The sequence below is a fragment of the Oncorhynchus kisutch genome, unplaced genomic scaffold, assembly GCF_002021735.2.
Source record: "Oncorhynchus kisutch isolate 150728-3 unplaced genomic scaffold, Okis_V2 scaffold1998, whole genome shotgun sequence".
NCBI classification, from domain to species: Eukaryota; Metazoa; Chordata; class Actinopteri; order Salmoniformes; family Salmonidae; genus Oncorhynchus; species Oncorhynchus kisutch.
Window position 1 is genome coordinate 1,766 of NW_022263943.1, and position 20,239 is coordinate 22,004.

At 44.5% G+C, this 20,239-nt stretch overlaps 3 protein-coding genes, 1 long non-coding RNA gene and 1 other non-coding gene across 8 annotated transcripts; 2 read left to right on the forward strand and 3 right to left on the reverse strand.

The window, feature by feature from the left end:
* Positions 1-241: 241 nt before the first annotated feature.
* LOC116352683 (H-2 class II histocompatibility antigen, E-S beta chain-like) lies at positions 242-5,878 on the reverse strand. 3 transcript variants are annotated; one of them, XM_031819261.1, is made up of 7 exons: positions 4,974-5,878; positions 4,599-4,735; positions 1,528-1,800; positions 1,120-1,401; positions 899-1,012; positions 712-806; positions 242-609 (listed from the first exon to the last, which is right to left on the reverse strand). In XM_031819261.1, exons 2-6 carry the CDS (start codon positions 4,660-4,662, stop codon positions 751-753), a joined length of 789 nt encoding a protein of 262 aa, XP_031675121.1. In that variant the 5' UTR covers positions 4,663-4,735; positions 4,974-5,878; the 3' UTR covers positions 242-609; positions 712-750. The 3 variants fall into 3 exon arrangements, with proteins under 3 accessions (XP_031675121.1, XP_031675119.1, XP_031675120.1); XM_031819259.1 differs by having other exon boundaries at positions 242-806; XM_031819260.1 differs by lacking the exon at positions 4,974-5,878 and having other exon boundaries at positions 242-806; positions 4,599-4,886.
* On the reverse strand, positions 5,878-8,500 carry LOC109877470 (H-2 class II histocompatibility antigen, A-Q alpha chain). Of its 2 annotated transcripts, XM_031819263.1 has the most exons (5): positions 8,391-8,500; positions 7,493-7,663; positions 7,016-7,279; positions 6,611-6,892; positions 5,878-6,422 (listed from the first exon to the last, which is right to left on the reverse strand). In XM_031819263.1, exons 2-5 carry the CDS (start codon positions 7,548-7,550, stop codon positions 6,298-6,300), a joined length of 729 nt encoding a protein of 242 aa, XP_031675123.1. In that variant the 5' UTR covers positions 7,551-7,663; positions 8,391-8,500; the 3' UTR covers positions 5,878-6,297. The 2 variants fall into 2 exon arrangements, with proteins under 2 accessions (XP_031675123.1, XP_031675122.1); XM_031819262.1 differs by lacking the exon at positions 8,391-8,500 and having other exon boundaries at positions 7,493-7,808.
* On the forward strand, positions 7,975-9,653 carry LOC116368827 (uncharacterized). Its single transcript, XR_004208559.1, has 2 exons — positions 7,975-8,322; positions 8,409-9,653. It is a non-coding gene; the product is annotated as an uncharacterized LOC116368827 (long non-coding RNA).
* A 472-nt stretch (positions 9,654-10,125) lies between these two features.
* Positions 10,126-10,198, forward strand: trnat-ugu (transfer RNA threonine (anticodon UGU)). The gene has a single exon. It is a non-coding gene; the product is annotated as a tRNA-Thr (tRNA).
* Positions 10,199-10,392: 194 nt separating this feature from the next.
* Positions 10,393-15,494, reverse strand: LOC109877469 (INO80 complex subunit C). Its single transcript, XM_031819264.1, has 5 exons — positions 15,167-15,494; positions 11,818-11,934; positions 11,597-11,708; positions 11,316-11,383; positions 10,393-11,182 (listed from the first exon to the last, which is right to left on the reverse strand). Exons 1-5 carry the CDS (start codon positions 15,383-15,385, stop codon positions 11,051-11,053), a joined length of 648 nt encoding a protein of 215 aa, XP_031675124.1. The 5' UTR covers positions 15,386-15,494; the 3' UTR covers positions 10,393-11,050.
* Positions 15,495-20,239: the final 4,745 nt, after the last annotated feature.

Genomic DNA, 20,239 nt, shown 5'->3' on the forward strand with positions numbered 1-20,239 from the left:
TGTTTACAGTCATATTTATGTTGGTAACTTGTTTATAATAACAATAAGGCACCTTGGAGGTTTGTAGTATATGGCCAATATGCCACTGCTAAGGGCGGTATCTAGGTACTCAGCGTTGTGTCGTACTAAAGAACAGCCCGTTGGCATGGTATATTGGCCGTATACCACACCTCCTTGGACCTTATTGGTTAAATATAGCCTACCCCTTGCGAATCTATCAACAAATACCCAAACAAATGAAAACTGCAAAATAAAACTATTTTAATTAAAGACAAAGCCAAGTTAACAATAACATCAGTTGCCAATAGAAACAAGAATTAGAATCAAAACCTAAGGATGAACAATTCCATAAACCAATCGTGTTTGTCGCATCTGAAAATTCCTTACAAAATCATATCCTAGATCTTATGTCTCAGACGCACAGGATGTGGACATAGATTTGATCAAGTTGGCCACTCGGTGGTAAACTCTTGATTTGAATGCCGGGATTCTGATCCCCATAGAAGGGCCTTGGGAGTTTCTGGCTGCAACCTCTCCTCTCCTCCAATGCAAAAGGCCTGGGAGACTGAGAAGACAGTGTGCTTGGAATGATTAAGTGGTAGTCTGGGTACCAGTCTTTTTAGCTGACATTCCACTACTTGACCTCCTTGGCATATGTCACGGAAAAGGCAACAAGCTAAAAAGACTGGTACCCAGACTAATTAAGTGGGTTCAGATCACAACCTTCAGAAGGCAGACTGGTGTGAACCACTAGATGGTGCCATAACTTTCTGGCAGCGCCATGGTCGGCACCAACACTCGTCCTTCTGAAAGAGAACAAAAAAGATAAAGTTGCATTTCAAATTTGGACTTGAAATTATTTGGTTGGTTTGACATAGAATAGCCTGTGTCTCCTCACCAGTAGATTTCTTCCTGTAGTAGATCAGTCCAGCTGCTATAAAGACCACCCCCAGCAGCAGCCCACAGGCCCCAATCACCATCTTATTCTTCTCAGGACCAGGCATGGAGGGGTCTGTAATCACACAGACAATTAAGACATACATCTTATAATAAATAGACTGATAAACCCTCCCTCCCAAGCACTCGTATCTCATTCAGACACTCCACACACACACTTACCCCAGTCATACAGTTTGGGCTCAGTGAGGCTGAAGTGCTCCACCATACAGGCAATTCTCTCTCCAGGTGTGGGTGTGTACTCCAGGTGCGAGTGGATCTGGTAGGTCCAATCCCCATTGACCAGCTCCTCTGTGGAAGTCACATTTGAGGTCACTTCCTGTCCGTCCCTCAGCCACGTCACTCTGATGGGTTTGGGGTAGAAGTCGTAGGCGCTGCACACGAGCATGGCCAGGTGTCTGGTACTGAACGGCTCCACTGACCTCAGCCTGATGTAGGGCTCAACTGGAGAGGGAAGAACATACTAGGTTCTTCAGGGCTCGCCTCATGCTCTTTTCATGATGTTCATCTATCTCATCTAGTATGTATTCCTCCTTATCACTACCATTGAGTATGTACTCATTCACTCACCTGCCTTATCTAGTAAGTACCCAAACACCACAGGAACGTTGCTGCTGCAGTATTTCTTCATTTCTTCTCTCCTCGCGGCCAGAAAAGCAGGGCCTTTGCAGGCCGTTTCAGTGAAGTTCTTCATCCATTGTGTGTAGACCGTACATTTCTCTGTTGTGCTGTTGTATTGTCCCAGTAACTTCTTGTTGCCGTAGACCTGCAGCAGAAACTCAATATCACGGGGCTCCTCGGAGCTGAACCGACACCTCATCTCAAAGTGTCCAAAATAGCCATCTGTCAAATAAACAGTCACAAACAAGATGATATCTGGAGGTCTCGTTTCTCTTCTTTCATAATATCATCAGATCAACAAACCAGAGAAAACAAATACATAAAGAGTGAAATCCACAGAATGTATCTTTGTCTATAGAAATATTAGATGGAATAATTCTTTTTCAAAATACAAACATGTTTAGTGCACGATTTCATCCGTGTACGATTACAAGAACGCAGAGGATGACACACTTTGGCCACTATATACTTAAATCAAGGGTGAAATTGTAGTTTGTAATGTTTTTGGACATTTTAAAATGCATTTCCTGCGATTGTACACAGCTTGACATCACTTATTATGCCTCTCTTGAGGGTTATTTTGAGGGGTATTTTGAAAACACAGTATAAGTGGAAAGTTTAAGGCCCCTCCCCCCAAAATAAAAAAATATATATAATTTTTAGGGAAAACAAACTTTGGGGGGGGGGGAACAGCTAAGAGAAAAATTTGCAACTTTATACTGCTATTCTACACATTTTGTCATGAATCAGAGACAATTTTGAAGTTTGTAAGGTGATTTCTTGCAATTCTACACATTTTGGGCAGAGAAAAAAAAATGCTTTTTTATAGCTCATCTCATGCTATTCTTCAGATTTTTCCCCTTCAGTTTTAAAGCAGGTTTCCTGCTACTCTACACATTTTGACATGAGGCTGAGAGAAAATATTGCCATTTTAAAGTAACTGTCCAGTGAAAATCTCCCTTTAAAAGTGAATATTCTGTTAACTCATTCTGTTGTTGGGGTACACCCACACCATTCTGTTGTTGGGGTACACCCACACCATTCTGTTGTTGGGGTACACCCACACCATTCTGTTGTTGGGGTACACCCACACCATTCTGTTGATGGGGTACACCCACACCATTCTGTTGATGGGGTACACCCACACCATTTTGTTGTTGGGGTACACCCACACCATTCTGTTGATGGGGTACACCCACACCATTCTGTTGATGGGGTACACCCACACCATTCTGTTGATGGGGTACACCCACACCATTCTGTTGATGGGGTACACCCACACCATTCTGTTGATGGGGTACACCCACACCATTCTGTTGATGGGGTACACCCACACCATTCTGTTGATGGGGTACACCCACACCATTCTGTTGTTGGGGTACACCCACACCATTATGTTGTTGGGGTACACCCACACCATTCTGTTGTTGGGGTACACCCACACCATTCTGTTGATGGGGTACACCCACACCATTCTGTTGATGGGGTACACCCACACCATTCTGTTGTTGGGGTACACCCACACCATTCTGTTGTTGGGGTACACCCACACCATTCTGTTGTTGGGGTACACCCACACCATTCTGTTGATGGGGTACACCCACACCATTCTGTTGATGGGGTACACCCACACCATTCTGTTGATGGGGTACACCCACACCATTCTGTTGATGGGGTACACCCACACCATTCTGTTGATGGGGTACACCCACACCATTCTGTTGATGGGGTACACCCACACCATTCTGTTGATGGGGTACACCCACACCATTATGTTGATGGGGTACACCCACACCATTCTGTTGATGGGGTACACCCACACCATTCTGTTGATGGGGTACACCCACACCATTCTGTTGATGGGGTACACCCACACCATTCTGTTGATGGGGTACACCCACACCATTCTGTTGTTGGGGTACACCCACACCATTCTGTTGTTAGGGTACACCCACACCATTCTGTTGATGGGGTACACCCACACCATTCTGTTGATGGGGTACACCCACACCATTTCAAAACTGTATGGAAAACTATTTCACACTTATTGTAATTAATTATATATCATATTTCATAGAAATCTGGAAACACTGGACAGTTACTTTAAAAGTACAATTTTAAAATACTAAAATGGATGAATAAGATATTTGGCTACATTTGGCCATTTCTTACCAATCTCTACAGCTTCCATCCAAAACCAAATCCTGTGAAATTATATCAATACATACTGGAGTTATTCCTAAAGAAAAGAATGTACTTTTCACTCGGTACATTTTCCCTGACACCCAAAATATTCGTTACATTTTGAATGCTTAGCAGGACAGGAACATGGTCCAATTCACACACTTGTCAAGAGAACACATGGTCATCTACTGCCTCTGATCTGGCAGACTCACCAAACACAAATGCGTCATTTGTAAATGATGTCTAAGTGTTGGAGTGCGCCCCTGGATATCTGTCAATTTTAAAAACAAGAAAATGGTGCCGTCTGCTTTGCATAATATAAGGAATTTGAAATTGATATTGATATTGATATTGATATTTAAGCATATTTTAGAAATTATATTTACTTTGATACTTAAGTATATTTAGAACCAAATACTTTTAGACGTTTACTGAAGTAGTATTTTACTAGGTGACTTCCACTTTTACTTGAGTAACTTTCTATTAAAAAGGTATCTATATTTTTACTCATGTATCACAAGTGGGTGATTATTCCACCACTAGACTTCAATCCCTTCAGTCTCTCTGTACAGAGACCACAAACAACAGCATTAATGTTGACTATCTCACCACTAGACTTCAATCCCTTCAGTCTCTCTGTACAGAGACCACAAACAACAGCATTAATGTTGACTATCTCACCACTACAAGTGTCTATAATGGCAGTCATTTTACAAAGCTCAAGACGATAACTAAGACTTTGGACTGACTTTGTGTATCTTGATCAATTCAAAGTCATTCTGTGGTTCCTGTCAAACCTGATCACATCTATAGGACAGGAGCAGAATTTTACTCACCTACTCCAGACAGAGAGGAGAAGAGAAGCAATAGGTGGATGGACGAGAGATTCAGCACAGACATGTTTACTTCTCAGAACGAGAACAGAGTTAGATTCGTCCTTCTGTGTCTCTATGTGGTTAATGTTGGCCTGTGTCTATAACGGAATGGAACAGAATTAGGAATCAGATTGGATGGACCAATGTCAGTCCAGTAGTGAAACAGCTCTAAAGTCTTTCAGGAAGTCATTTGTTATAATATTGCTATGCTCTCTCTCTCACTAAGCATATCACAAAGCACTGCAATTCATGACTGATGTGTAATTACATTACCAGCTAAAATATTGCAATCAGATTACAAATTATTTTGAAAAACTAGATTACTTCTCAAATTACTTTTAAATTCAGAATCGATGTCTGTGAAAAAATACATTGACACTTTGTTTTCTCAATTTCATTCAATTCAGCTTTGAAAAATTGTGCAAGTTGAAGTTTGTCCGTCTGAGCGAGTCTGACCACAAGTCAGAGACCACTATGACACAGCAAATGTGTTGGATGGATCCTTTGTCTTTTTCTAACGCCTCTTTATTAAAGGGAAAGTAATGCAAAAGTAACTGAACGTAATCTGTTAGTTTGGGTAATTCAAAAGTTACGCTACGGATTACAATGACACTTAACTAGTAATGGATTACATTTAGAAAGTAACCTACCCGACCCTGTTTATGATTATTGATTTGACACCAGACAAAGTCCCATACGAATTATTGCATACAATAAAACTCTTATTCCTGTCACTGTGTGTAAATATTAACCAACCTACTACTTTACAGTCTTGTTTGAGTTTCTATGGTATTGGTCCCACAATAGCTCAGACATGCTCTCCCATTCTCACACAGTTTCAGTACATTGTATAAAAACTTCATGCTTCCTCCTGTTTACCACACAACTGATAGTTAGTAGTAAATGGTGAAATGACATTAAAGTTTGTGATCATGTAAGTATTGATGATGGAGGGGGGAATTACCCATTTGCAGTGTACAATGTAAAAGACGGGAACAATTAATGAATGTGATCCATTCATGTGTCTATTATTGTTAAACGTCTCAGGATGGGTGCATATTTATGATACCTTTGATTGTTTTCCCAAAAAATATTTAAGATTTTATTGACAGACAAAAAATTAAACCGTTACAGAGTAGTTAATAATATTATTTGCACTGGCGCACCACACACTCCCTGCACCCCCCTCTCTCCAAAAGAAAAGGTGGGTACACCCTGGAGGTCAGCCCCCCCCCCCCCCCCCCCCCCCCAGATAACATATGAACATGTCATAAGCCATGGCAAAAATGTTTAAAATGACAGGAAATTAGCTGCTAAACTTCAACCTTTTCTCTCAGCCTCAGAGCAAAATGTATAGAATAGCAGGAAATGTGCTTAGAAAATGCACATTTCTCTCTGTCCCATGGCAATATGTGTAGAATTGCAGGAAATTAGCTTTAAAACAGCAACATTCTCTCTCAGCCTCATGGCAAATTAGCATGAGATTAGTTATAAAACTGCCTATTTTTCTTTGCCCAGTGGCAAAATGTGTAAAATTGTACGACGTTAGCGGTTTCCCCCCTCAACAAAAAATATGAAACTGCGGTACGCCACTAATTCTGTCACATTGTTTACCTACAACTGCAAAAGAGGATTTTTTAGATTTCATATATGTCACAATTCAGTTAAACTGTTGTCCTTTGACGTACAGGAATGTTCCGGTAGCCACTCCCAACAGTCCCAGAGTCAGGCCCACTCCACAGAATACAGCAGGACCAGCACTGGACCCACTCACCTCATGTATCTCTGGGGGACAAGAGGAGAGCAGTGCCATCAAAACATTGAAGAAATACATATTTCAACTATTATATATTACAGTGGCAATAGTTTATGAGGAAACATTAGCCTGAGTTTCAGATTTTCTTATATCTGATAGGCTTCCAAAGACTCAAGATAATTTAATAAATACCCTATTTAGAGAAACAGTTTCTCACCCCAGAACCTGGTTTTGGGGTCCTCCAAGGCTGTGTGCTCTACAGTGCAGGCATAGACATCCCCCTCCTGTGGAGTGAAACTCAGGCTGGAAAACTGGTGGAACGTTCCATCTTTATTAGGATAGTACCGACTGAGAGACGCTCCCTCAGTCACCTCTAGGCCATTCTTGGTCCAGTTGACTTTGACAGGCGGGGGGTAGAAATGATTGGCAAAGCAGATAAGGGTGTTCTCCAACCCCAGCACCTCCTCAGCCCTGGGGTAGATGGTGCTCTCAGGGGCATCTGGGGGGGGGGGGGGGGGGGGAATACAACCACTAGCTTTAAAATCAATCTCTCACTGTAATACAGAAATGTCACTTTTCATCTTCGGTTTAATTATTGTCATAAAGTTGATTTGCTCTTTACCTTTTACCTCAGGTGGAAACTTTTCTTCTAATATCCAAAGAGCCAAGGCATCCTGACACAATCGTCTGCCTTTAACGGCATTCTTGTAGAAGTTATGAACAGTGGAGCTTGGGAATGGCCCCAGGAACTCAGGCAATGTCCAAACTTCCTGTCCACTCTGGAAGTCAGCATATACCACTTCCTCCCCATCCACCTGAAGCTCTGCCTCCGCCTCCACCTTTGTCTTCTCAAGACAGCCCTGCACATAGACGGTCTCATGAGGAACTGGAAACCCAAACAGATAACATACAAGTTCAGTTGAGTGATAAATACACCAAATCATTAACATCAGCTTCAATCTTTACAAAGTGATTGAACCAAATACTGGTTCAAAGTCTATTTTAAACCGTTATCACTCTTCATATACCCAGTACCTTGAATAAATTAATATAATCCTGGCCCTAATTCAATTGGCATTCAAATCAATAGAATACTTACTTTCTGCCGAAGTGCAGACGACCGCAGTAAGAACGACAATAGCCACAGAGAGGTTCATCTCTCCGTTCGTGAGCGTGTGGGAGAACTCTGCCGAGAACAAGGCACTGACAACTCCAGTGCTGGTCCTTCCTCTCGTTTACAGATACTACTGCTGAACATGCATTACCTAGACTAGAACCAATCAGAACATTTATTTCACTCTCACTCTGTATCCAGGAGGAAACAGTTTACAGACCAGATGCCTCATTTATAAAACTGGGCGGGGGATTCACGTCAAAAGGTGGCGTACGGACAAAACACAGAAAGTGCTTACATACAAACATATTCTGATTTTTAACAGTGCGTATGCACGTCCCACGCCGGTTTTCCGTTAGAAATCACAATCAACTCGAAATTTGGCGCAAGTGAGTGAGCGTCTTGTCCCACCCTTTTAACGGCCATAGTTGCCTATAAATAGTCAGTGAAACGCCACTAATTGATATTCCTCCATAATGACTGCATGACTACAAATCCCGACAGAAAGGCAATAAAAAGAAAAATTTCACCCAGTGTGAAATGGACGTTCTTGTAGGGGAGGATGAAGAAAGAAAATATATGCTTTGGTGGACATAGTGGGGCTTTACATGTGGCGGACGCTGTGAATGCTGCTGGCTCAGAAATGAAAAGGTGGTCCGACAAAAGTGCAGGTCAAAAGGTGCATCGCCTTAGTGTTCTGCCCCCGCGGAGAAAAGGACACCGGAGCTCAACCCCCTTGCCGGTAATATAGGGGAATCCCTCCTGAGTAGTGACGAAGGGGGACATGGACATGCAAGACGCACCGGATGATCCAGGTACGTAAATGGTATTCACACGTTTGAAAAGAATAAAGCAGATGCATTCAAGTTGGTTAAACATTTACACATTCTATTGTTTTTAGTCTGCGTGTTCCAGCGGGTTCGGTGGCGCTGCGGAGCGGGAACTGAGTTCCAGTGGGGTCGGTGGCGGAGCAGGAGCTGAATGCCCCCAGCCCCGGCGTCTCCACTGCACCTCCAGCGGCCGTGTCCTCACAGATGCAGTCCTGTAAACGCAAAGAGACACCATCAACGCTATTAACGAGGTTGCCAAGGAGTTTAAGTGCAGCCACGGCTTTGTTTCTGCTGGTGCTTCTCTGTAAAGATGGGCCCACTACAACACAGATCCAAGAGAACCAGCTCATAAGCCACTCCTTATCATTGGCCAGTAGATCTTGCTGGTCTCTGATAAGTCGCTCTCGCCAAGTCTTCCAACAGTGCCACCGCAGCCATTGTGCGTCATTACGCATTGTAATTGCATGCGTTTTAATACCCATCCATTTGATTGTCAAAGCTACCCAATTGCGTAACACCTTCAGGTGTGGTAATTACCCTGATTGTAACTGACAGTTCTGCGCAACGAACATGTGATAACAATATGAAACTGTGCACTCGTATCTGCCCGACTGAGGCATCGTAAACAGCTTCAGTTTAAACAGAATTTGGACTGTTCACATTAGTATTTATGAGAATACATTTCATAACATGCATATATTGTTTAATAATTACAGATCCGATTAAACTGGACAACATGAGGGGTTCTTTGCAAAAACATATCTCCGTTTGTATTTATCCTAAATTGTGTCTTTCGTGTGTGTGAACTCCGGGTAACTCATACCATGAGGTAATATTTCGATTTTATTTCACACATTGGTATTAATTTCAAAGCGTTTCTTGAGTTTCCATCCTTCTGCCATCGGAGTCGTAGTTTCTCATTTCTCGAGTTCGTGTGTGTGTACATGTGGGTCAAAGTGTCCATGGAGGACCGCACATTCTCCCGTCAAGTTTTTTTTATTTTATTTTTTTATAAATTAAAGTGACGAACTATATTTAAGCAATAAGGCACAAAGGGGTGTAGCATATGGCCAATATACCACGGCAAGAGCTGTTCTTATGCGCAGAGATATTGGCCATATCACAACCACCAAGGTGACTTATTGCTATTATAAACTGGTTACCAACATAACTTGAGCAGTAAAAATACATGTTATCATACCAGTGGTATATAGTCTGATATACCACGGCTGTCAGCCAATCAGCATTCAGGACTTGAACCAGTTTATAATCTTGTTTTAAACACTTTATACCACCAGGAGGCACTGTCACATCACCTACTGTATTTCTCTATTTTAGAAGGCAGGATAAATCCAGTCTTCTATTAGCTTTTTGATAAACCCTTTGAAATCTTGTTTGTTTTTCCTGGCCCAGTCAAGAATTTCATAATCAAAGCTGTCTGAATGGTCAAACACAGTTCACGGTTCAAACTAGACTGAACGATAACAAAGACACAAGCAGAGATCCAGCATAATCTTGTGTCTCTCTGGGTAGCTCGGTGTAATCTTTCTGCCCAACTGTCATTGATAAGCCTAAACCTTGTCTTGGGTCTTAGTATATCTCAATGTGGTACTCACTTGATATAATTTACAATGGCGGTTCGGAAGGCTTTGTGGGATCATACCGGCAGCTATTGTTACTTGTATTTATATAAGGAGTCTGACATATTACTGAGGTGTGGCATCTGCATTGTAGCCAGTAGGGGTGTGGTAATTAAATAGCATATTCTCTGCATTGCTATACAAGTAAGGCTCCATAGCTCAGTGGTTAGAGCACTGGTCTTGTAAACCAGGGGTCGCGAGTTCAATTCTCGCTGGGGCCTGACATATTTTGGCCCAGCTGATTTGTGACCCTGAGACAGGTAGCACCTGTTGTCACACAGCAGCAGCCATTGTACTGTTGCTCTCTACAGTTAACCAGCAACTCAAACTAACCCAGCCCTGGAAAACACATTAGGAAGTCTCTTCTCTACTTCATCTCCCAGTTTTGCTCCCAAGCAAAAAGATAACAGCGTCCGAAAGAGAAAGTCATCTTTTAAAGCTGTCAAATCTCATTACAGCAGGTGATTACAGAATGTGGCACAACTAGTTCGTTCAGTAAGGATGATAAGTATTTTGTTTTATAAATACATTAAAAAACAGGTAACAATATGTTGAGTGTTATCTTACAGAGGGCAGATAAAACAAGTAGCAACACTATCATCATACAGCAACATAACAAACACATGATTTCAGACAGATCAAGGAGCAATCATCATAGGAAGGTCAAGTTATTCACTCTATTGTTTTTCCTGTAGACAGCCAACTCAGATGTGTAGACAGTAGCTAACTCAAAAGGTCTGTGTAGACAGTAGCCAACTCAAAAGGTCTGTAGACAGTAGCTAGCTCAAAATATCTATGTAGACAGTAGCTAGCTCAAAATGTCTGTGTAGACATCCCCATCATGACATCAGCCAGATTGGGAGTGATAGTCTCTCGACACTAGAGGCGCTTCCCTTGTTGTCGAAAGGGGGCCAAAGTTATCCATTGGATCCCTCTCTCTGTAACAGTCCCTGTTGGTCCCTCTCCCTGAGAGTCTCAGACACCTCCTAGACATTGTTCCCCATAATGGTCAATGTCCCTCCCAGGCCATGACAGACACACGCTGAACTCCCATCTCCCAGCAGGCCTTGAGGTCAGGGTACAATGCAGGTGGCCTTGCGGAGCGCCAGGTAACCGGTGACAGCGTCAGTGGGGAGCAGGCGCAGGAAGGAGAACTCCTCAGATGACGTGAACCTCAGCTTGGTCTGGGGGTCAGTGTAGTTCGCCTGACACATGGACACATAGCATAATGCAGAGTGAGTGTGTGTGTGTGTAGTTCACCTGACACATACAAAATGACAACAGCTCACAGAGAGTCCATAAACATGTGTGAAGACTGTGTGTGTGTCAGTTACTCACGGGGAGTCCAGAGATGTCTGAGTATTTCTTGGCTGGCTTCAGGGAGGGAGGGGCATCGATGCTGTAGTCTGAACACAGCAGGCTCAAAGGTCAAATTCAGGCAATCAGAGAAGGCTCAGAAAGAATCAGGTCATGTGTAATACTGCACAGAGAAGTAGCTTATAGTTACACAGCCGTCTGTTAAAATCCCCAAAATGGCTCTTCATTTTCACTGTAAACATCTTTCAAAGCAGAAACATTGACCCAAAACATCTTTCATACACAAAGTCAGACACACTCACAATTGGGGTCATTGATCTTCCAGGGTAGAGTCCGTTCCACTGCCAGAATCTGTTTCAGGTTTTTCCAGGTCCGGTTCTTTTTTCCTGCTGCAGCTCCCCCTATCCCTGAATGCTGTAAAAAGAGGGGAGAGAGGAGTGAGGCGAAGACAAGTGAGGGAAAGACAGAAAATGCTCTATCAAGCAGTTATCATTTCACAAGTGTTCCCCCCCAGTCTGCTCACCACAAATATTGGGTCTTTGAAGGGCAGGGGTTTGGCTGCTGGTTCCGTTGTGGCTGGACCTACAGCGTCAGACACGCCCACTGCCTTCCCCTCAGACACCGCCTCCACTGCAGTCACCTACAGGGTCAGTTTAGCAGAATGCAACATTGTGGAATGTTAGGTAGAAATATGCCAGTGTAACGGATGTGAAATGGCTAGCTAGTTAGCGGTGGTGCACGCTAATAGCGTTTCAATCGGTGACGTCACTTGCTCTGAGACCTTGAAGTAGTGTTTCCCCTTGCTCTGCAAGGGCCGCGGCTTTTGTGGAGGGATGGGTAATGATGCTTCGTGGGTGTCAGTTGTTGATGTGTGCAGAGGGTCCCTGGTTTGAACCCGGGTATGGGCGAGGGACTAAAGTTATACTGTTACACTATGTTTTTACAACATGCCTCTCTGACATGTAAAATAAGTGATAATGTAGGCTCTATTCATGGCATTTTTATCTGCAACGTTGTTTGGCAACTGAACTTGGCCCAGGGGACAGCTCAGCTGTTACATAACTAGCTAGATCAACCAGTTTGGACAAAGTGCAGCCAGCATTACAACCATTATGTAATCTCCCTACTTTTCAAGTTTTTGAGTGATCTTTGGTGTTTAGAAAAACAAAAAAGAGATTAGAGTTTTTGACTGCAGAACGTAGATCATAGTTTTCACTGGGACTGATCTGGAGATGATGAATAAGAGGTTAAAAAGTGGTGAAGTGAGGCTTTAACCGGGCACCCTAGTCATGGACTGTTCTCTCTACTACTTCAAGCCTAGGTCCAAAAGGCTTCTTAACAGCTTCTACCCCCCCAATCCATAAGACTCCTGAACAGCTAATCAAAGGGCTACCTAGACCCCTCTTTTACACTGCTGATACTCTGTTTATTACCTATACATAGTCACTTTAACTCTACCTACATGTACATATTACCTCAACTAACCGGTGCCCCCCGCACATTGACTCTGTACCGGTACCCCCCGCACATTGACTCTGTACCGGTGCCCCCCGCACATTGACTCTGTACCGGTACCCCCTGTATATTGACTCTGTACCGGTACCCCCTGTATATTGACTCTGTACCGGTACCCCCCGCACATTGACTCTGTACCGGTGCCCCCCGCACATTGACTCTGTACCGGTACCCCCTGTATATTGACTCTGTACCGGTACCCCCTGTATATTGACTCTGTACCGGTACCCCCCGCACATTGACTCTGTACCGGTACCCCCCGCACATTGACTCTGTACCGGTGCCCCCCGCACATTGACTCTGTACCGGTACCCCCCGCACATTGACTCTGTACCGGTACCCCCCGCACATTGACTCTGTACCGGTACCCCCTGTATATTGACTCTGTACCGGTACCCCCCGCACATTGACTCTGTACCGGTACCCCCCGCACATTGACTCTGTACCGGTACCCCCTGTATATTGACTCTGTACCGGTACCCCCTGTATATTGACTCTGTACCGGTGCCCCCCGCACATTGACTCTGTACCGGTACCCCCCGCACATTGACTCTGTACCGGTACCCCCTGTATATTGACTCTGTACCGGTACCCCCTGTATATTGACTCTGTACCGGTACCCCCCGCACATTGACTCTGTACCGGTACCCCCCGCACATTGACTCTGTACCGGTACCCCCCGCACATTGACTCTGTACCGGTACCCCCCGCACATTGACTCTGTACCGGTACCCCCTGTATATTGACTCTGTACCGGTACCCCCTGTATATTGACTCTGTACCGGTGCCCCCCGCACATTGACTCTGTACCGGTACCCCCCGCACATTGACTCTGTACCGGTACCCCCTGTATATTGACTCTGTACCGGTACCCCCTGTATATTGACTCTGTACCGGTACCCCCTGTATATTGACTCTGTACCGGTACCCCCTGTATATTGACTCTGTACCGGTACCCCCTGTATATTGACTCTGTACCGGTACCCCCCGCACATTGACTCTGTACCGGTACCCCCCGCACATTGACTCTGTACCGGTACCCCCCGCACATTGACTCTGTACCGGTACCCCCCGCACATTGACTCTGTACCGGTGCCCCCCGCACATTGACTCTGTACCGGTACCCCCCGCACATTGACTCTGTACCGGTACCCCCCGCACATTGACTCTGTACCGGTACCCCCTGTATATTGACTCTGTACCGGTACCCCCCGCACATTGACTCTGTACCGGTACCCCCCGCACATTGACTCTGTACCGGTACCCCCTGTATATTGACTCTGTACCGGTACCCCCTGTATATTGACTCTGTACCGGTGCCCCCCGCACATTGACTCTGTACCGGTACCCCCCGCACATTGACTCTGTACCGGTACCCCCTGTATATTGACTCTGTACCGGTACCCCCTGTATATTGACTCTGTACCGGTACCCCCCGCACATTGACTCTGTACCGGTACCCCCCGCACATTGACTCTGTACCGGTACCCCCCGCACATTGACTCTGTACCGGTACCCCCCGCACATTGACTCTGTACCGGTACCCCCTGTATATTGACTCTGTACCGGTACCCCCTGTATATTGACTCTGTACCGGTGCCCCCCGCACATTGACTCTGTACCGGTACCCCCCGCACATTGACTCTGTACCGGTACCCCCTGTATATTGACTCTGTACCGGTACCCCCTGTATATTGACTCTGTACCGGTACCCCCTGTATATTGACTCTGTACCGGTACCCCCTGTATATTGACTCTGTACCGGTACCCCCTGTATATTGACTCTGTACCGGTACCCCCCGCACATTGACTCTGTACCGGTACCCCCCGCACATTGACTCTGTACCGGTACCCCCCGCACATTGACTCTGTACCGGTACCCCCCGCACATTGACTCTGTACCGGTACCCCCCGCACATTGACTCTGTACCGGTACCCCCCGCACATTGACTCTGTACCGGTACCCCCCGCACATTGACTCTGTACCGGTACCCCCTGTATATTGTTACTTGATATTTATTTATTATATTGATATTGTTATTTTACTGCTGCGGTTTAATTATTTGTTACTTAGATTTTTTTTAATGTTTTACTTAACTTCTTAAAGCATTGTTGGTTAAGGGCTTGTAAGTAATCATTTCACTGTAAGGTCTACCTACACCTGTTGTATTCGGCGCATGCGACAAATACAATTGGATTTAACTGTATTTTTTGTAATGAGAGGAGGACCCCTTACCACGACCAACAAAATTATTGTTACTGTATCATCGAAATCAGATCAACATTTTAATTGGTCTGTCTATTCCTCTGCGTATGTAGTAACTAGCTAGCTAACTAACTAGCTTCGGGGAAACTACCTGTGCTTGTGTCGGGTTTGCGATGGGCTGAAATTTCTTCTTCTTGCTGTTGTTCCCACTGGCCAGTACAGCAGGAGAGATGGCGGTGTTAGCAGGTCTCTTCTTACCGCGGAGCCCGGCCAGGCTAGAAGCCAACACCAACGTCTGTGTTTTACCAGCTGGCGAAGCCGTTACCCTGACCGCCCCTTCTACACCCGGGCTATGGTTCGGAGAAGCCATTTCTCTGTAAATGATTTACGCAAAAAAAAACGGTTAAAATGTTCATAAACACATGTTCTATTGTCATTGAAAATATTTCGCGTAATCGTAATCACTTCCGGGTCAAAACTAGTTCTAACGGCCTTCTTCTTTAAGGTTTTATGGCAGACTACAACCTACTAGTGTTTTTTGCCGCCACCTACTGTTTGGCTTTTTGTCAGCTTACTATTCTGCATTATTAATTCATTGCGCTGTGAAGAATTTCCCTACCAACTAACCCAACAACCTCACCACCACCACCACAGGACCCAATTCCCCCCAGCCAGCTTGTCTCTGTCTTATATTATTGTGTGGCCTACGCAGCATTCATTATATCCAACAAAAACAGCTCCATATCTACACTATAGGTAAATAACTTAGCAATATTTCATTAAGTTTTGCCAGCAAGATTGATCTATTAGAATATTCAGGAAGATAGTCAAGCAAGACTGATAGAGGGATAGGTGAACATACATTATGCCAGGGCAGGTAGGCTACAGGTAGAGATGCAGGCAGAGGATGACGATGTAGGTCTACAGCAAGAGGTTTAAAAAGTTCGCCCAACTAGGTAATCAATAATGATCAATCATTTCCATTATCATTCTGTCACTGCATGACAATGCACATTTGTTACAGCCAACAATCATTTGTTATTGTCTTTGAAGCCAAAAACAAGACATGCATTTGTGGGAAATGCTCTAAATAGCAAGTTGTTCAGTTATTTTCATACCAATAGGCTTACGTGTAACCAAAATTGCACTAGCCTACTGGGTGAATAAATGAAAATAACAATTAGGCATACAGCTATCACAACAGATATTTTTAAATAGCAACAAAACAGCTTTTGGTTTCGAATGGTCACCATCAACGGGGGCTCCCCACCTCCCAATTAATTTAACCTCTGGCTACCAGATTAGAACAAGGTTTACAAGGCCATGTTCAAATGCCAACGTCAAATCCAAAGCAATTGGCGCACTGCCTAATCAGCTGACAGGCAAAGAAAATGGCACTGTCTTTCTGCTTTCTAAAAGTGACAGAACATGGCACTGTCTCTGCACTCTGCTTTCTAAAAGTGAAAGAAAATGGCACTGTCTCTGCACTCTGCTTTCTAAAAGTGACAGAACATGGCACTGTCTCTGCACTCTGCTTTCTAAAAGTGACAGAACATGGCACTGTCTCTGCACTCTGATTTCTAAAAGTGACAGAAAACATGCACAGGCTGGGAGCTGCTCTATCTTTGTATTTATTAATAGTTATTTCATTGTGATTTTTCAGGGGGTGCTGCAGCACCCTCAGCACCCATACTTCCCGCGGCTATGCTCTGACTACTCTGATCCTGGCAACTTTAACCTGCCTCTCTCACCTGACATTTCCAATCGCCAGCACCATGGGTCCCCCAAAGTTTACACGCACCACTTTTTTCACCGTTTCCACACATTCCTTTGTGTCATGTGAGAAGTGTGCAGGAGGACATCTAGGAATCTCCCACCTACACACTGCTGCAACATGAGCTTAACATCTGAAATAAACTTAGTGGGTTCTGCACAAATGGTCTCACAGGATAACTGACACATCCTAACTTAACTTCATCAGGTAAAGACTCTGCATCAAAACTCAGCAGGACAGACAGTCATCTGTGTTTCACCATGCTCTCCACCGGCTATGAGTCACACCAAGCGGCGGGCGTCATACACCGGGAATCTTCCATTTCAGTTGCTCCTTCTAAACACAATGCTACCCCAGTTATCACTCCTTTCAACGGCTTCAACCTTTGGGATATGGAGGTGTCATAATACCCATAAAACCTAGCGGTCAAACACGGAAATGGTTCCAATTGTTATGTTTCACTATATTGGATCACTCCAATATATTTGTATCCGGTATCACTCTGCGGAGGAGGGATACATCCGAGGGGAGGTTTTACAGATTTACTCCAGTGTACACCTGTGTCACGGCTGGGGTCCGTACCTATATATAGACCCCATTGCCTCGGCACACGTTCTCTACATCATTTTTGAGGCGCACCAGCACCGTAGAGGATTGGAGTGATCCATATAGCTCACATAACCGTGGTTACATACGTAACTTTCGTTATGTTTCACTACATTGGATTACTCCAATACATTGGTATACCCGTACCAGATTAGTCGGTGCTAGAGGGACCTGGCCAGCCAGCAACGAACTCCCAGTGCGGGACCGAGACGCATGGGCCGTCAGTGTGGAAGGGGGGTCCCGACACAGTCCCCGGAAGGGGAGGCGACGCCCAGGACCGTTGAACCAGCCGCAGAGGGAGGTGCCACATTTACCCGATAGTACCTAGAAAAGGTGCAAGAGGAAGCCCAGCTGGCCGCAGCACCGATCTCATCGAGGGGCACTCCTCTCAGTAGAGCCCAGGACGCAGTCACACCTCGTGTTGAATGTGCCATTACAGATCCCAGCACTGGCATGCAAGACAGATTTTAGAAACACTTAAAGTAAGGGCTGTATTTATATTTGGCTCTATTTAGGCTACGATTCAAAAATGCTAATTAGAGTCAAAGTAGACATCATATAAGACTACAAATCCCTGCAAGCTTTTGGGAAATTGGGAACTCTGAAATCTCTGACTTCAGACTTCGTTCAAGACAACTGGGAAGTTGGGGGAAAAAACAATCTCAGACTGGGAAAAATAGTTTGGAATGGTCCAAATCAGAATTCCAAGTCGGAAACTCAGGCATCTTTCTAGCGCTCCGACTTTCCAGCCTGAAGATCACTGACGTCATGATTTGACCTTTGAGTTCCCAGTTATCTTAAAGCACCAACTATCCCCCCAAAAAAGAACCCACCACTCCATCACACTACTTTCACACTAAACGGTCCTACATCAGGCCTGGGAGGATGGAACCCCTTCTTTCAAGACTCCCTGTAGATCTTCTGCACTAAAATCTATCACACCCAAATATTTATCCCTGCTGCAACTACCACATCTATCTTCTGTGATTTCTGCACCATCAGCATAGAGCGGTTGATCACAATGGCTAGAAATGCTAGAAATCCAACCTTACTAAAACTCATCCTCTCTGGATCTCTCTTCAGGCCGACTCACTGGGGGGCTCCCAGTCAAATCACTCACCCTTGGGCTCTTCCCCCCCAACTCAAACTCTGGTAATCTCAACCCTTCGCTCTCTCACAGGGCTCTTTGGATCACCTGCTGCATGGGAACATAGTCCCTTGCAAAAGTATTCATCCCTCTTGGCGTTTTTCCTATTTTGATGAATTACAACCTGTCATTTAAATTTATTTGAATTTGGATTTCATGTAATGGGCATACACAAAATAGTCCAAATGGGTGAAGTGAAATTAAACTAGTTAAAAAAAGAAAAAACAGAAAAGTGGTGCGTGCATATCTATTCACCCCCTTTACTATGAAGTCCCTAAATAAGATCTGGTGCAACCAATTACCCTCAGAAGTCACATAATTAGTTAAATACACGATCTGTCACATTATCGCAGTATATATACACCTGTTCTGAAAGGCCCCAGAGTCTGCAACATCTCTAAGTAAGGGTAACCACCAAGCAAGCAGTACCATGAAGACCAAGGAGCTCTCCAAACAGGTCAGGGACAAAGTTGTGGAGAAGTACAGATCAGGGTTGGGTTATAAAAAAATATCTGAAACTTTGAACATTCCACTGAGCACCATTAAATCCATTATTAAAAAATGGAAAGAATAAGGCACCACAACAAACCTGCCAAGAGCGGGTCGCCCACCAAAACTCATGGACCAGGCAAGGAGGGCATGAATCAGAGAGGCAACAAAGAGACCAAAGATAACCCTGAAGGAGCAGCAAAGCTCCACAGCGGAGATTGGAGTATCTGTTCATAGGACCACTTTAAAGCCATACACCCCTACAGAGCCGGGCTTTACGGAGGAGTGGCCAGAAAATAAGGTATTGCTTAAAGAAGAAAATAAGCAAACACGTTTGGTAATCGCCAAAAGGCATGTGGGAGACTCCCCAAACATATGGAAGAAGGTACTCTGGTCAGATGAGACTAAAATTGATATTTTTGGCCATCAAGGAAAACGCTATGTCTGGCTCAAACCCAACACCTCTCATCACCCCGAGAAGACTATCCCCACAGTGAAGCATGGTGTTGGCAGCATCATGCTGTGGGGATGTTTTTCATTGGCAGGGACTGGGAAACTGGTCAGAATTGAAGGAATGATGGATGGCGCTAAATATAGGGAAATTGTTGAGGGAAACCTGTTTCAGTCTTCCAGAGATTTGAGACTGGGATGGTGGTTCACCTTCCAGCAGGACAATGACCCTAAGCATTCTGCTGAAGCAACACTCGAGTGGTTTAAGGGGAAACATTTAAATGTATTGGAATGGCCTAGTCAAAGCCCAGACGTCAATCCAATTGAGAATCTGTGGTATGGCTTAAAGATTTCTGTACACCAGCGGAACCCATCCAACTTGAAGGAGCTGGAGCAGTTTTGCCTTGAAGAATGGGAAAAATTCCCAGTGGCTATATGTGCCAAGCTTATAGATACATACCCCAAGAGACTTGCAGCTGTAATTGCTGCAAAAGGTGGCTCTACAAAGTATTGACTTTTGGGGGGGTGAATAGTTATGCACACTCAAGTTTTCTGTTTTGTTTGTCTTATTTCTTATTTGTTTCACAATAAAAATATATTTTGCATCTTCAAAGTGGTTTGCATGTTGTGTAAATCAAATGATACAACCCCCCCCCCCCCTCAATTTTTATTCCCAGTTGTAAGGCAACAAAATAGGAAAAATGCCAAGGGGGTGAATACTTTCGCATGCCACTGAAGGACCTCACAGAATAACAACT

Coding starts and splice junctions, on each gene's coding strand:
- LOC109877469 (XM_031819264.1), bottom strand. CDS start 15,385: ATGGCTTCTCCGAACCATAGCCCGGGTGTAGAAGGGGCGGTCAGGGTA. Junction 11,935..15,166: donor CAAACCCGACACAAGCACAG/GTAGTTTCCCCG, acceptor CTGACCCTGTAG/GTGACTGCAGTGGAGGCGGT. Junction 11,384..11,596: donor GAAGATCAATGACCCCAATT/GTGAGTGTGTCT, acceptor TGCTGTGTTCAG/ACTACAGCATCGATGCCCCT.
- LOC116352683 (XM_031819261.1), bottom strand. CDS start 4,662: ATGTCTGTGCTGAATCTCTCGTCCATCCACCTATTGCTTCTCTTCTCC. Junction 1,402..1,527: donor GTACTTACTAGATAAGGCAG/GTGAGTGAATGA, acceptor TTCCCTCTCCAG/TTGAGCCCTACATCAGGCTG. Junction 807..898: donor CTACAGGAAGAAATCTACTG/GTGAGGAGACAC, acceptor GTTCTCTTTCAG/AAGGACGAGTGTTGGTGCCG.
- LOC109877470 (XM_031819263.1), bottom strand. CDS start 7,550: ATGAACCTCTCTGTGGCTATTGTCGTTCTTACTGCGGTCGTCTGCACT. Junction 7,280..7,492: donor CGTCTGCACTTCGGCAGAAA/GTAAGTATTCTA, acceptor TTGGGTTTCCAG/TTCCTCATGAGACCGTCTAT. Junction 6,423..6,610: donor CCCCAAAACCAGGTTCTGGG/GTGAGAAACTGT, acceptor CTTGTCCCCCAG/AGATACATGAGGTGAGTGGG.